Source organism: Myotis nattereri, assembly GCF_964212035.1.
Source record: "Myotis nattereri genome assembly, chromosome: 14".
NCBI classification, from domain to species: domain Eukaryota; kingdom Metazoa; phylum Chordata; class Mammalia; order Chiroptera; family Vespertilionidae; genus Myotis; species Myotis nattereri.
This window is the reverse complement of record NC_138089.1, coordinates 55633855-55646482: the sequence shown is the minus strand read 5'-3', so window position 1 is coordinate 55646482 and position 12628 is coordinate 55633855. Positions and strand designations below refer to the sequence as shown.

The 12628-nt window shown below is 42.4% G+C and overlaps 1 protein-coding gene across 2 annotated transcripts in view; it reads right to left on the bottom strand.

Moving 5' to 3' along the window:
• Positions 1-40: 40 nt before the first annotated feature.
• The window catches only part of CTNNB1 (catenin beta 1), a 38252-nt gene continuing 25664 nt past the window's right edge, over positions 41-12628 (bottom strand). The window contains exons 4-16 of one of the 2 annotated variants that reach the window (XM_081105852.1): positions 12184-12437; positions 11830-12068; positions 11541-11742; positions 10077-10221; positions 7031-7134; positions 6614-6952; positions 6221-6379; positions 4230-4349; positions 3367-3517; positions 3156-3277; positions 2200-2260; positions 1116-1336; positions 41-800 (exon numbers count right to left, since the gene is read on the bottom strand). In XM_081105852.1, coding sequence (XP_080961978.1) covers positions 1128-1336; positions 2200-2260; positions 3156-3277; positions 3367-3517; positions 4230-4349; positions 6221-6379; positions 6614-6952; positions 7031-7134; positions 10077-10221; positions 11541-11742; positions 11830-12068; positions 12184-12437 — 2105 coding nt within the window. In that variant the 3' untranslated portion in view covers positions 41-800; positions 1116-1127. Of the gene's footprint in view, positions 1337-2199; positions 2261-3155; positions 3278-3366; positions 3518-4229; positions 4350-6220; positions 6380-6613; positions 6953-7030; positions 7135-10076; positions 10222-11540; positions 11743-11829; positions 12069-12183; positions 12438-12628 lie in introns of both variants that reach the window. The other variant, XM_081105851.1, reaches the window with a different exon arrangement.

Sequence of the window (12628 nt, the reverse complement as noted above, 5' to 3'; positions counted from 1 at the left end):
TCACTATACCATGTGCTAACAAGGAAAAAAGGTGACACAATCGAATGAATTAAAAGTTTAATTCTGAACCATTTTTATAACTGCATTTTCTCTTGAAGCATTGAGTCACAGCAGGTTACAACAACTTTGGGATAAAAGGCAACTGGTAAACTGTCCAAAACAAGGTTCCAAATAACACCTCTTACTGATTTACCCTACCCATACATATCCCAAATAAAGTTTTCAATCAAAAACATGAAATAGATCCACCTGCTTATTTTAAGCATATTAAAAAGGAAACTAATTGGACCATTTCTATTTGTCTATTTTATACAAAAAGGCTACACAATGTTACACTTTATTCAGATTACAATTAGAGTGATTATGAATTAGTGTTCTACACCATTACTCAATTCTTAAAAATTAGAAATTGCTGTAGCAGTATTCACTATTAACTTAAGACTACAAGACTTAAAAAACTAACAGTTACTGCAAAAAAAAATTAAAGAGCTACTTCAAAGCAAGCAAAGTCAGTACCATTACAGATATTAAAAAAAATTTTAACAAGCAAGGCTAGAGTTTGATAAATTCCATCCTGTGATCCATTCTTGTGCATTCTTCACTTCTTGAGTCACTCCCAAAATCCATTTGTATTGTTACTCCTCGACCAAAAAGGACCAGAACAAAAAGTTTACTTCAATTGTTCCCATAGGAAACTCAGCTTGGTTAGTGTGTCAGGCACTTTCTGAGATACCAGCCCACCCCTCGAGCCCTCTCAGCAACTCTACAGGCCAATCACAATGCAAGTTCAGACAATACCGCTGTATAAAGAGAGAAAGGCTGCTATTAATGTTTAAAACAGCAAATATTACTCATTTGAGTATTAAGTTGCAAAAGCTGTGGCAAAAAACATTAATGACTTCCACACATGACCACGTAACAACCAGAAATCTGAGAACATTCAAATGCTCTAAGACATCTCCTTTCAAAGTATGTATGTAGCTGTTTTGTGTGTTTTTTTTGTGGCAGATTTACAAATCGGTCTAGACCACTCCCACCCTACCAACCAAGTCTTTCTGAAGTTCTGTAGGCAGAGTCAAAGTATTTTACCCAAACTGGCTTTTTTAACTTCTTACCTAAAGGATGATTTACAGGTCAGTATCAAACCAGGCCAGCTGATTGCTGTCACCTGGAGGCAGCCCATCCATGAGGTCCTGGGCGTGCCCCAGATCTGGCAGCCCATCAACTGGATAGTCAGCACCAGGGTGGTGGCCACCCATCTCATGCTCCATCATTGGGTCCATTCCCAAGGCATCCTGGCCGTATCCACCAGAGTGAAAAGAACGATAGCTGGGATCTACAGGAGTCGGGGTGGCAACAAAACGGGCAAGGGAGTGAGAGGAGAAAGAGGTTACCACTGAGGTTAGGGACGCCGGAGGACTACGTACTTGTTGGAAAGCGCTCCTCAAGCCTCTTCCTCCTCTAGCTTTCTTCAGCCAAGTAACCACCCACGGCCAGGCCACCCACGCAGCGCTAGTCCCGCCTTCAGTTCACCCTCAACGTTTTGCATTTCCCCAGCCAGAGACAGGTTCCTCAGGAGGAAGCACAGCTCCCACTGCACACGACCACCCAGGCACCAGGAAGCCATGGGCAGGAGGGGAGGCAACAAGGAAGCCTGGCAGACCTAGCTGTTGAGAAGTCCAGGGGATGCCCACAAAGGTACTGAGAAAATGCAAGACATCATTTCCCATGGAACTTCTACATGTGTTATCTTAAAGGTTCTATGTCTGTCAAGGAAAGAAGCTATGGCTTTAGTTGTTTATGAAAAACAAATTTAAGATGAATAGTTACAGCTGTTGGTCGCCTACCCCATGCTCCATCTCCATTACCAAGAGTTGAATTAGCTTTTCAGAAAAACTCGATCATACAACTAGATAAATACCCACCCAGCCCTGAGCTTGGGGACACAAGTTTCCCATGCTCTCATTTCCTGGGTGGGTTGTAGACCCCAGTAACAGCTTCTCTGACGACACACACACACACACAAAAGAATAAGCAGAAACCCGGCAGGAGGGACAAGTGGTGGTGGTGTGATACTGTTGAAGAACTGACTTTGCTGCCACTGCTTGCTTTCCTGCCAACACTGGCTTCCCAGGTCAGCGAACTAGCTCTTTTGATAAAGCCTGATCTAGAGTTAATCGAGAAACACGAGACACATACCATCCTGGCGATATCCAAGGGGCTCTCCCTGGGCACCAATGTCAAGTCCAAGATCGGCCGTCTAGATAAACAGGTACAAAACAAGGAAGCAACATGAAGATTCTCAACTTAAAGTACGCTCTTAAACATAACAGAAATACTTAGAAAATACAGAAATACTTCAAAATATAGAAGTATATAATAGATACGTCAAACTCCACTCCACGAAGATCAACCACTGATACTCAAGAGAAACATGTTTTCCCATTGCACACAGTATTTTAAAAATTCACAGTTATCCTTTTAGCAAATATACATTAAGTGCTTACTATGTGCCAGGCACTGTTCTAGGTGCTAGAGATACAACAGAAAACAAAACAGGCAAAGTGTCTCCCCGCAACAGGACATGAGGGAGGACTTGAGCCTGTGCGGAAGCTGCAATGAACTGAGACGGAGAAAATGAGGACAGAACAGGTTTGGGGAGGCGGTGGGTGGAGAAGTTCAGAGCTCAAGTTGGAACATGTCAAGGCTGCCTGTTAAAAACCTAGTAACACATCACTCACTGTTTGGCATTTCTTTTTAACGAATAATATGTAGTATCTCTTTCCCTTCAACTGTATATTACTATGTACCGTACTACTTTTCAATGAATAACTGGAGGACATACACTAAAATTCATAGAAATTCAGCCAGAAATGTAGTGGCAAAATGACCCCCAACTCAGTGTTTAATGATTGCCTCTTTACTCTGATAATTGTCATCTCCCTCCCTGTGAATTCTAAGGTTAGGTAAGCAGTTAGTTCGTTCTGAGCAGGCTTTTGAAAGCTGTAGTTCTCCCTTAGTCGTTGCCCACATAGCATGATGAACGACCATTCAAGCTAAGGACAGTCGGCGACAATGCACATATACCTAGTGTTCTGAGGGGAAACATGAACTGCTCTGGCCAACTACCAAATACACGCACTCGCACTGCCTACCTCATTCCAAGCCATTGGCTCTGTTCTGAAGAGAGAACTGGTCAGCTCCACTGAAAGCCGCTTCTTATAGTCCTGTGGCTTGTCCTCAGACATTCGGAACAAAACAGCAGCTGCATACGTTGCTAGGAGAGGACAGAAACAAAGGCTCTCAGGAAAAATGGAGGCATCACTGTACGCACCAGCTGGAGGTCCTGGTTCCCCTTCTACTTACCCACACCTTCATTCCTCGAGTGCAGCAGCTCCGTCAGGGGAGCCGTGGCTCCCTCGGCTTCAATAGCTTCTGCAGCCTCCTTGTCCTGAGCGAGTTCACAGAGGACCCCTGCTGCTACTCTCTGGATATTTTCAATGGGAGAATAAAGCAGCTAAGGAGAAAACACACATGAAAGCCTAATTAAATTAAAGCACAGCAAGCACCCCATTGTGGTACAAACGTTCCCAACTGAGTATAAATGGCGTTCACACTACTTGTATTAAAGCATAATCATGCCCTGCTTGGCGAAGGGGTAAGTCTGAGCAGTGCATGTGAACACCAGAGCACATCCCTAACCTGGATGGTCAGCCCACTGCACCCCTAGGCCACATGCCTATACAGCACGTTCCTCTACTGAATACTAACTATGGGGACTTGTAACACAATGGTATATATAGATTTGCTTACACCAGCATCACCACAAACACGTGAGTAACACGTTGTGCTGTAACAGTACGATATCATGGGGTGACAGGAATTTTTCAGTTCATTATAATCTTATGGTACCACCACTGATGACAGAAATATCATTAAGTAGCACTTGACCGTATTCTCTAAATTATTTTCCAAAGTGTTTAATGAAGGGAATTTTCATAAAATTAAATGTATTCCACATAAAGGACCTCACACGTTGAGGTTCTACTTTTCATGCTTTGGCAGGGGGACATGGGCAGAGTATTGTTGTTTTATAAATGGTGATAGACAAAAATGAAATGTCTGTACTCTTACTTTGGTCTCTAATTTCCTGAAAATTTGCTAATTGTTAAAATCCTGAAATATTGTGACAACCAAAATCTAGAACACTTCACTTAAAACCAACATACCTGCACAAACAGTGGAATGGTATTCAGTCCTCTGATTACGATTCGGTTGTGAACATCCCGAGCTAGGATGTGAAGGGCTCCGGTACAACCTTCAACTATTTCTTCCATGCGGACGCCCTCCTACCAAAAGAAACATGGTTAATAAATAGGGCATTCTCCTTCCTAAAGTTTTAAACTAAGATTTTCTGTTCTGGGTAGCAATTACTAGTCACACCATACACCCAAAGCTTTCCAGAATTTGCAGTTAGTTCAGGAATAAAGGAGGATTCCATTAAGTTGAACGTCATTGAAAGGGGCCTCATGGTAGCATTAAGTCCACGCAGCAGCCCTTCCCCACAGTGCTTCCATAGGCCTCTGAATCCCACAGAGAACTTTCTTCCAGTGAGGGCACCCACCACTCTAAGTAAAAGGGAAATTGAAAGACGAGAAAGCAATGCTCAGACTATTGTCACTGTTTTCTTTCACATGCTCCATTTTTATACACCTATGTATATTTGGTGAAAACTTAGCAAAGTTTTATCACCAACTACTAAAATTCTACTGAGCTGCCAGCAGAAAATCCACACCTCCCCTCCCCAGACTATTCAGTTGAAGGCCTGTATGAGAGAAAAACGTTAGCTTTTGCAAAGTAAGTGCTATGTGCTTTCCCTGTATCTGAATTTTAAAAAAGGTTATAATGCCCTAGCCAGTCTTGCTCAGTGGATAGAGCATCGGCCTGCGGACCGAAGGATCCCTGGTTCAATTTGGGCCAAGGGCACATCCAGGTTGTGGGCTCGATCCCCAATAGGAGGCATGCAGAAGGCAGCCAATCAATGATTCTCTCATCACTGATGTTTCTCTCCCTCCCCTCCTCTCTGAAATCAATAAAACTATATATTAAAAAAATAACAAAAAATAAAAAAGGTTATAATTCTGCTACTTTTAGAAACTGTATTTTAAAATAATATATTTTTACCATGACCTCCTGGTTCATGGGTCCAGTCTCAACCACTGAGCCACACTAGCCGGGCACAACTGACTTTTTAGAACAAAACCTTTTTTCCTAAAGAGACTGAAAATAAAAGGTGCCTTTGCACTTTAATAAGCCACAGGCCAATACCAAAGAATGGAGAAAGCCAAAGCCCCTGGGTGAGTGCGCACACAAAGCCACTAGCAAGAAGGGGTTCTCAAAATCTGTTATGGGAAGGTCCATCCTTACTTCCTAAAGTAACTGAATTAAAGAAGAGAACTCTCTGAAGGTCTGAGTCTTAAATTCAGAGGGTCCAGAAATGTCTTCACTTGTAATGAAGTTAGTTTTAAGACTGCAAACTTGGCATCGAAAGTTTTAAGGCAGTGGTTCTCAACCTTCTGGCCCTTTAAATACAATTGCTCATGTTGTGACCCAACCATAAAATTATTTTCGTTGCTACTTCGTAACTGTAATGTTGCTATGAATCATAATGTAAATATCTGATATGCAGGATGGTCTTAGGCGACCTCTGTGAAAGGGTCGTTCAACCGCCAAAGGGGTCGCGACCCACAGGTTGAGAACTGCTGCTTTAAGGGTAAAGATTCCAGGAATGCTATTATTAAAATTTGTTGGCAATCTTACGTCTGTGGAAATAGTTTAAACCACCCTTGGAAGAGACAGTAAATGGTGTGTTCAATATTTGTAAGGTAACACTCATGTTGTAATGGAGAAGAGGAGACTCTGAAATCAAACAGACTTAAATTCAAATTATGGCTGTTACTTCCTAAGAAGTAAGCCTTTGTATGGATGAAATGAGAAAACACTGCATGAAGCACCTAAACTCACTCTCCCTCTGTAAGCCTAATAATGCAAAGATGCAAAGGAGATGTCATAGGAAACATCACTAGGGGCCACTTATCCTCTCAGCAGCCACAGAAACATGTCAGGTTTTTAGCCATTAGTAAACAGCCCTTCAGGCAGGAAAGAATGGAGGAAGCAAATGATGGATTTATGTCCGGTGTCACTATTAAGATTTACCCACCACAAACTGCTGCTGTGTTCCGCCCATAGATGTACGACGCTGGGTATCCTGATGTGCACGCACCAGCAGCTGAACTAGCCGTGGAATGGCGCCCTGCTCACGCAGAGGTGCATGATTTGCTGGACAAAGGGCAAGATTTCGAATCAATCCAACAGTAGCCTGTAGATAAGAAAGAACAACAAAGAACTGGCATACAGCTCAACAAAACCATTTTCTCGCCTAACATTCCCACCACACTACAATTACTGGTATCACTTAAGAGTAGCACTGATTACACAAACACTTCAGAACCCCATCCCAGCCACACTTCCTATCATCAACCCCTCATGCTGGGCAGCCATCCCACAGCTAGAGGTGGCTCATTTGAAATTGTGACCTCCTTTGGCAAATTACCTTTATCAGAGGCCAATGGGATGGTGGGTGTAGGAGTTTCACCACAACTGGTAGTCCATAGTGAAGGCGAACAGCATTCTGGGCCATCTCTGCTTCCTGGTGTCGGCTGGTCAGATGACGAAGAGCACAGATGGCAGGCTCAGTGATGTCCTCCCTGTCACCAGCACGAAGGACAGTACGCACAAGAGCCTCAATACCACCCACTTGGCACACCATCATCTTGTTCTTATAATTATTGCAAGTGAGATTAGAAAGGATTCCCGCTGCACAGGTGACCACGTTTATATCATCTGAGCCCAGCAGCTGAACAAGAGTCCCAAGAAGACCTTCCATCCCTTCCTATGGAAACAGAAACAGATGCTCAGTACACACTCATCCTGACTCTGTCACTAAGGCACCGGCTCACCCAGAATTTACCTGTTTAGTTGCAGCATCTGAAAGATTCCTAAGAGTCCAAAGACAGTTCTGAACAAGACGCTGACTTGGATCTGTCAGGTGAAGTCCTAAAGCTTGCATTCCACCTGGAAGATGAAAAAAAGATCTAAGGCAATGCCATTCGCTAACAATTCTATCAGCACTGCGTGTCTTTTCTAGTCTTGGAGGGTGTTCCTCTTTATTGCCAAAGTGTATTCCCCCTTCCATCTAAATCCTTTATTTCCTTTTATTTTCTAGGATACTGTCCAGTTGCCAGTTCGTCTCATAGAGCTTGTGGTCTAGTTGGAGGCAAACAATAAACAAATATACAGTTAATAAACTAAACTATGTTTATTTGTGGACAGATGATATTAAATGCTATAGGAAAAAACAAGATAAGGGATTACAATTTCATGTAGGATAATGAGGTCACCTCGAGATGAAGGTGACATCTGCGCGTGTAAACGCCCAGGTAAGAAGAATCAGAAAGAACGCACTGAACACTTCCACCGGGGGCGGCATAAAGCACTGGCTCCCAAGGTTCACACTTTCCCTCACCCAGGACCCCAATGACGGACATTTACACTGGCAGGTGCCTGAATGGAAGCTCAGTTCCCCACATGCTGGCTTCACTTCAGCTCCCTCCTAAAATCACTTCTGAATGTGGTGAGATACTTTCTCTTGTTTCCTTGTTAATTTTTCAGGTATGTTTTATTGCCTCAAATTAAGTGAGACCTACTTGCCATAATTCTCATGGCACCTTGCACTTTCCCTTCATAGTCTTTATCCCAACTCTGAGTTTACCTCCCCGACAAGACAGAGGTCACCCCTACCTGGCTCCTTCCTCGTAGCTCCAGCTACTAAGTAGTGACCCGAGCAAGTCTGACCCTCCGTATTTGTTAAGTGACTGGATTCCCTTCTACCTTCTCTCCCTCCGAGACTTCATCCCTCCTTCTACTATGACGCTTAACTCTGAGAGTGGATCTTAACTCCAGATGCCCACCAGACTTTACACACACATTCTGATTCAGCAGGTCTAGGGTTAAAGTCCCATGCAGATGACTTTGAGGTAGCTCCCTCCTCACTGAGGCCTCCCCCCCCCGACCCCCGTAACTAATAAGGCAACTCCCCAATCTGTAGCCCAGCCTCCCCATATTCTAGTACCACACATTTCCAGCTATCTACTGACATTTGAGTCACTGAGTATGCCACCTTCTTTAATGGTTTTGTTCCTCGAATTAAACAATCCATCCTGGTAGTTCCATTTATCGTCCTGGTATTCATGATCTCCCCACCACATACCACTTCTGGTTGCACTTTTAGCCCCTAAATTGTCACATTCCATGTATTCTTTCATAAGTTTCCAACATTCATCCTTTGTTGTCCTTTATACCAAACTACTTCATTCCTAGAAGCCTATAATACATCTCAGAGACCTGGTCTGCTTGCCTACGGTCATCCAAACTGTCATACAATGTAGTATTAATATTCCAAACACCCCATTGTGATACTATGCCACTGCTCAACAACCATCAATAGCTTATCTGTAAGTTAATAGCCAAATTCTTCAGCATAATGTTAAGGAACCCTTTGGAATCTGAATCCCACCTAGCATTCCAAACTGGCCTCAACATTCTACACCTATAGTTTCAAAGCTGAAATAAAGCATGAATAAACATAAGGGCTAAGTAAGTTCTTCCCGGTATGACCCAGCCTCGCTCATCAACCTCAGTAACCTAGCAATTCATCCCAGTTACTAAGTTTTCATTATACAGACTCTTCAGTAGCTGGATGCAGCAATCTTTTCTCTTAATCCCCACCCCATTAATTCTGTATTCCTATTTGCTGTTTGTTTCTCATAACACACATTCCAATTTGTAATCATTGCATATTTCTATCAACCTCACTAGACAGTAAGAATAAACAGAGACATGTATGTTTTGTTAACCAATGGAAACCATGTGTTTATTATAGTGCTTGAAGCACAGGTACTACTGAATATTTTCAGAATAAACTAGAACATCAGAATAACTGGGGGAACTTCTTAAAATGAATATTCCTAGGCCTCCAGTCACATACATTTCTAGATTCAATACCACAGGAATTCTGGTTAAATTAAGTCTAAAACTCTGTATTTTTCCCAAGCACTCCAAGCATTTCTGGAATAGCCGGCAGAATTTACATCCTTGTTCTATGAACCCAGCCACACTTGTCCATCCCCAGGCCAATGGCTGCACTGCCAGCAGCTATCCTCAACAATCAAAACCTTTCTCTCCCATAGATTCTCAAGTAAAATCTCAGCAAGTGAGAAAATGGGTGTTGCCAACCCTGGTCTTCCAATTTTTTCTATTATATGCCCTTACATCTTTCCTCCTACAGTTTTAATTTGAAGCTTGGTTTGAGTCCAGATACATGTAGTTAGTTGGGTTATGGGAAGGAAAAAGGATGCTAGGTAGGTGAAGAGTAACTGTTTCTTTATAGAGAAAAGCAAGAGGCCCTAGTGTAGACCACCTACTCCCTTCCTCTGCCACCAACATGCACACATACAAGCTGCTCCATTAAAAATACTTAAAGGGAAAAGAAAAAAAACTTTTTCATATGAGAACATTTGCTCACTGTCTACAGAATACCAGTGCACACACTGCTCATGAGCATCCACTAGCAAATCGAGAAAACCACTTTGCTGCATACAACTGTAATCGAAAGAACGTGTTGTAACATAATTTCTCCTATACATTCACAGGTCTACTAGCAAAGCAAAGCACATTTGCCCACAACCAAAATTGAAAACTTTTATCAAGCCAAGTATTCACTGTCATTTTCTATGATTAGTAAGAACTCTGCCTACACTAGGCTTAAAGAGCACCAATGCAGGTGTGTAGCAGAACACATACTTTGTCTGAATGTGATCTTGGCTGCAAACTGAGTAAGGACCATCTACTTGCAGCCCATTAAGGTCAAGTTCTATTACCTTTTCCTAAGAAAAGTAATCTAATTAGAACTGCAGATGCTATGCACATGAGAACTTAGAATAGACATGAATACTTACCAGCTTCTACAATAGCCGGTTTATTACTAGAGCAGACAGACAACACCTTCAGCACTCTGCTTGTGGTCCACAGTAGTTTCTCATAAGTGTAGGTCCTCATTATATTTACTAAAGCTTGAGGTCCACCACTAGCCAGGATGATCAGCTAGAAGGACATATATATATATATATTGTTAGTTGTGGAATCTGCCATATTATATTACCAACATATCTTACTATACAAAAATTTCAGCTAGCTTGCCATTGACTCATATGTATTCCTGGACCACATAACCCATACTCTCATATTGAGGTCCTATTTACCCCTCCTTCTATAGCATTCCATTCAAATTCAGGCATCCTAGTCCTCCCAAGAATATAGCAACTCTGGCCTGATTTTCTTCTTCCCACAAATCATAGCAAAAGGAAAAAGAAAAGAGAAAAAAAGAAACAATGTTGGTATGCCAACAGTAATGCCCAGTTATGAAAATTATATCAAAGCTCATTTGTTGAAAATTTATACCAGAGTAGGCACTTAAACTCCTAATGATTTGGTTCATTGCTTTTCCTAATCATATCTACCTTACAAAGAGATGATATACCATAAGCATCCATTATTGCCCTTTACTTCTCTACATATTCCCACCTCCCAACTCTACCCCAATTTTCTAAAAACAAATCTTATCACTTCATGCCTCTGCTGAAACTTGACTGCCTCACACTGCACTTTTAGCATGGTCTACCAGGCCCTGTGGGACCTACTCTATCTCAGTAGTCCTACCTCAGACCTTTGCTTTTAGTCACTTTTTGCTTTTCTTGAATTTCCAAAAATTAGCCATGTTCCTCCTTCAGTAGGACTTTCAAAGATGCCATTTCCTGTCCATGACCTTCACTTAGTCAATCTCTCTCATCCTTGAGAGCCGAACTCAACTATTATTCCTCCAAGAGGTCTCCCTGAACCCTCAGAACTGGGTGTGGTTCATTTATATTTTCTCAAAGCCCCTACTTTCTCCTAACACATGAATTAAATAGTAACTCGGCTATTATTTCAGTGTCTATCTCCCACCCAAGAATGAAAGCTCTAGCAGCGGTTCTCAACCTGTGGGTCGCGACCATCGGAAAACACATATGGCATATCAGATATTTACATTATGATTCGTAACAGTAGCAACATTACAGCTATGAAGTAGCAACGAAAATAATTTTATGGTTGGGGGTCACCACAACATGAGGAGCTGTATTAAAGGGCCGCGGCATTAGGAAGGTTGAGAACCACTGCATAAGAGAAGCCTGCCTGCTATATCCCTATTGCCTCACTCAGTCCTTTACACACAGACACTCAAATATTTAAAGAAACCGAGATGTTTAACTTCTAGGATCTATACTAAGGATGAGGCATACAATGAATTCCCGAGAGTCCACAGAGAACATGACATTGGGGGTCTCCAATGCTCCATGACAACGACATTTAGAACATTCTTTTACCTTGCTTTCTTGATTGCCGTAAGCTAAAATCTGAAGGCAGTCTGTTGTAATAGCCAAGAATTTAACGTTTGTTTTGTTGAGCAAGGCAACCATTTTCTGCAGCCCACCGGCTAAACGCACTGCCATTTTAGCTCCTTCTTGATGCAATAAAAGGTTGTGGAGAGTTGTAATGGCATAAAACAAGACAGAATCCACTGGTGAGCTGGGGAGAAGAAAAAAGCCTCATCAGAAATGGTGTGATTGCATTCTTCTCCTTGAAGCTTTGAACATTCTGACCATGTTTTCTTACCCAAGCATCTTCACCAGGGCAGGAATGCCCCCAGACTTAAAGATGGCCAGCAAGCCCTCCCGATGATGGGAAAGATTGTGCAAGGTCCCAGCAGTACAACGAGCTGTTTCCACATCATTTGTATTCTGCATGGTACGTACAATAGCAGACACCATCTGAGGAGAACGCATGATGGCGTGTCTGGAAGCTTCCTTTTTAGAAAGCTGATGAACCATAACTGCAGCCTTATTAACCACCACCTATAATGTACAGGAATTAAGAGACAGCATTAATCTTCAAACACGAACATTAGGTAGACATTCTGCGACTCGTTCCTTCAAAGCAGATTAAAAAGCTCGCCGTGTCATGGCTAACCTGGTCCTCATCATTCAGCAGTTTTGTCAGTTCTGGGATCGCACGTGTGGCAAGTTCTGCATCATCTTGGTAGTTAATCAAATTTACAACAGCATGTTTCAGCATCTGTGACGGTTCAGCCAAACGCTGGACGTTGGTGGGATGAGCGGCATCGAACTGTGTAGATGGGATCTGCATGCCCTCATCTAATGTCTCAGGGAACATAGCAGCTCGTACCCGCTGAGCTCGCGTCATCGCATATTGTCCATCAATATCTGGAAAGGGTAAATTCAATACTTACTACCCACAGTTCAGCATCCCCTGAATATCTGCTGTTCTAAACAGTGAAGGTGACATTGCAATCACTCCCTTTTCTTTACCACACCATTTTATTTAAGTTAGTATTACACCTTAGCTTGTAGAGTAACTAATTCTCAAAGCTGCACGGTCACTCCCAGTAAGGCAG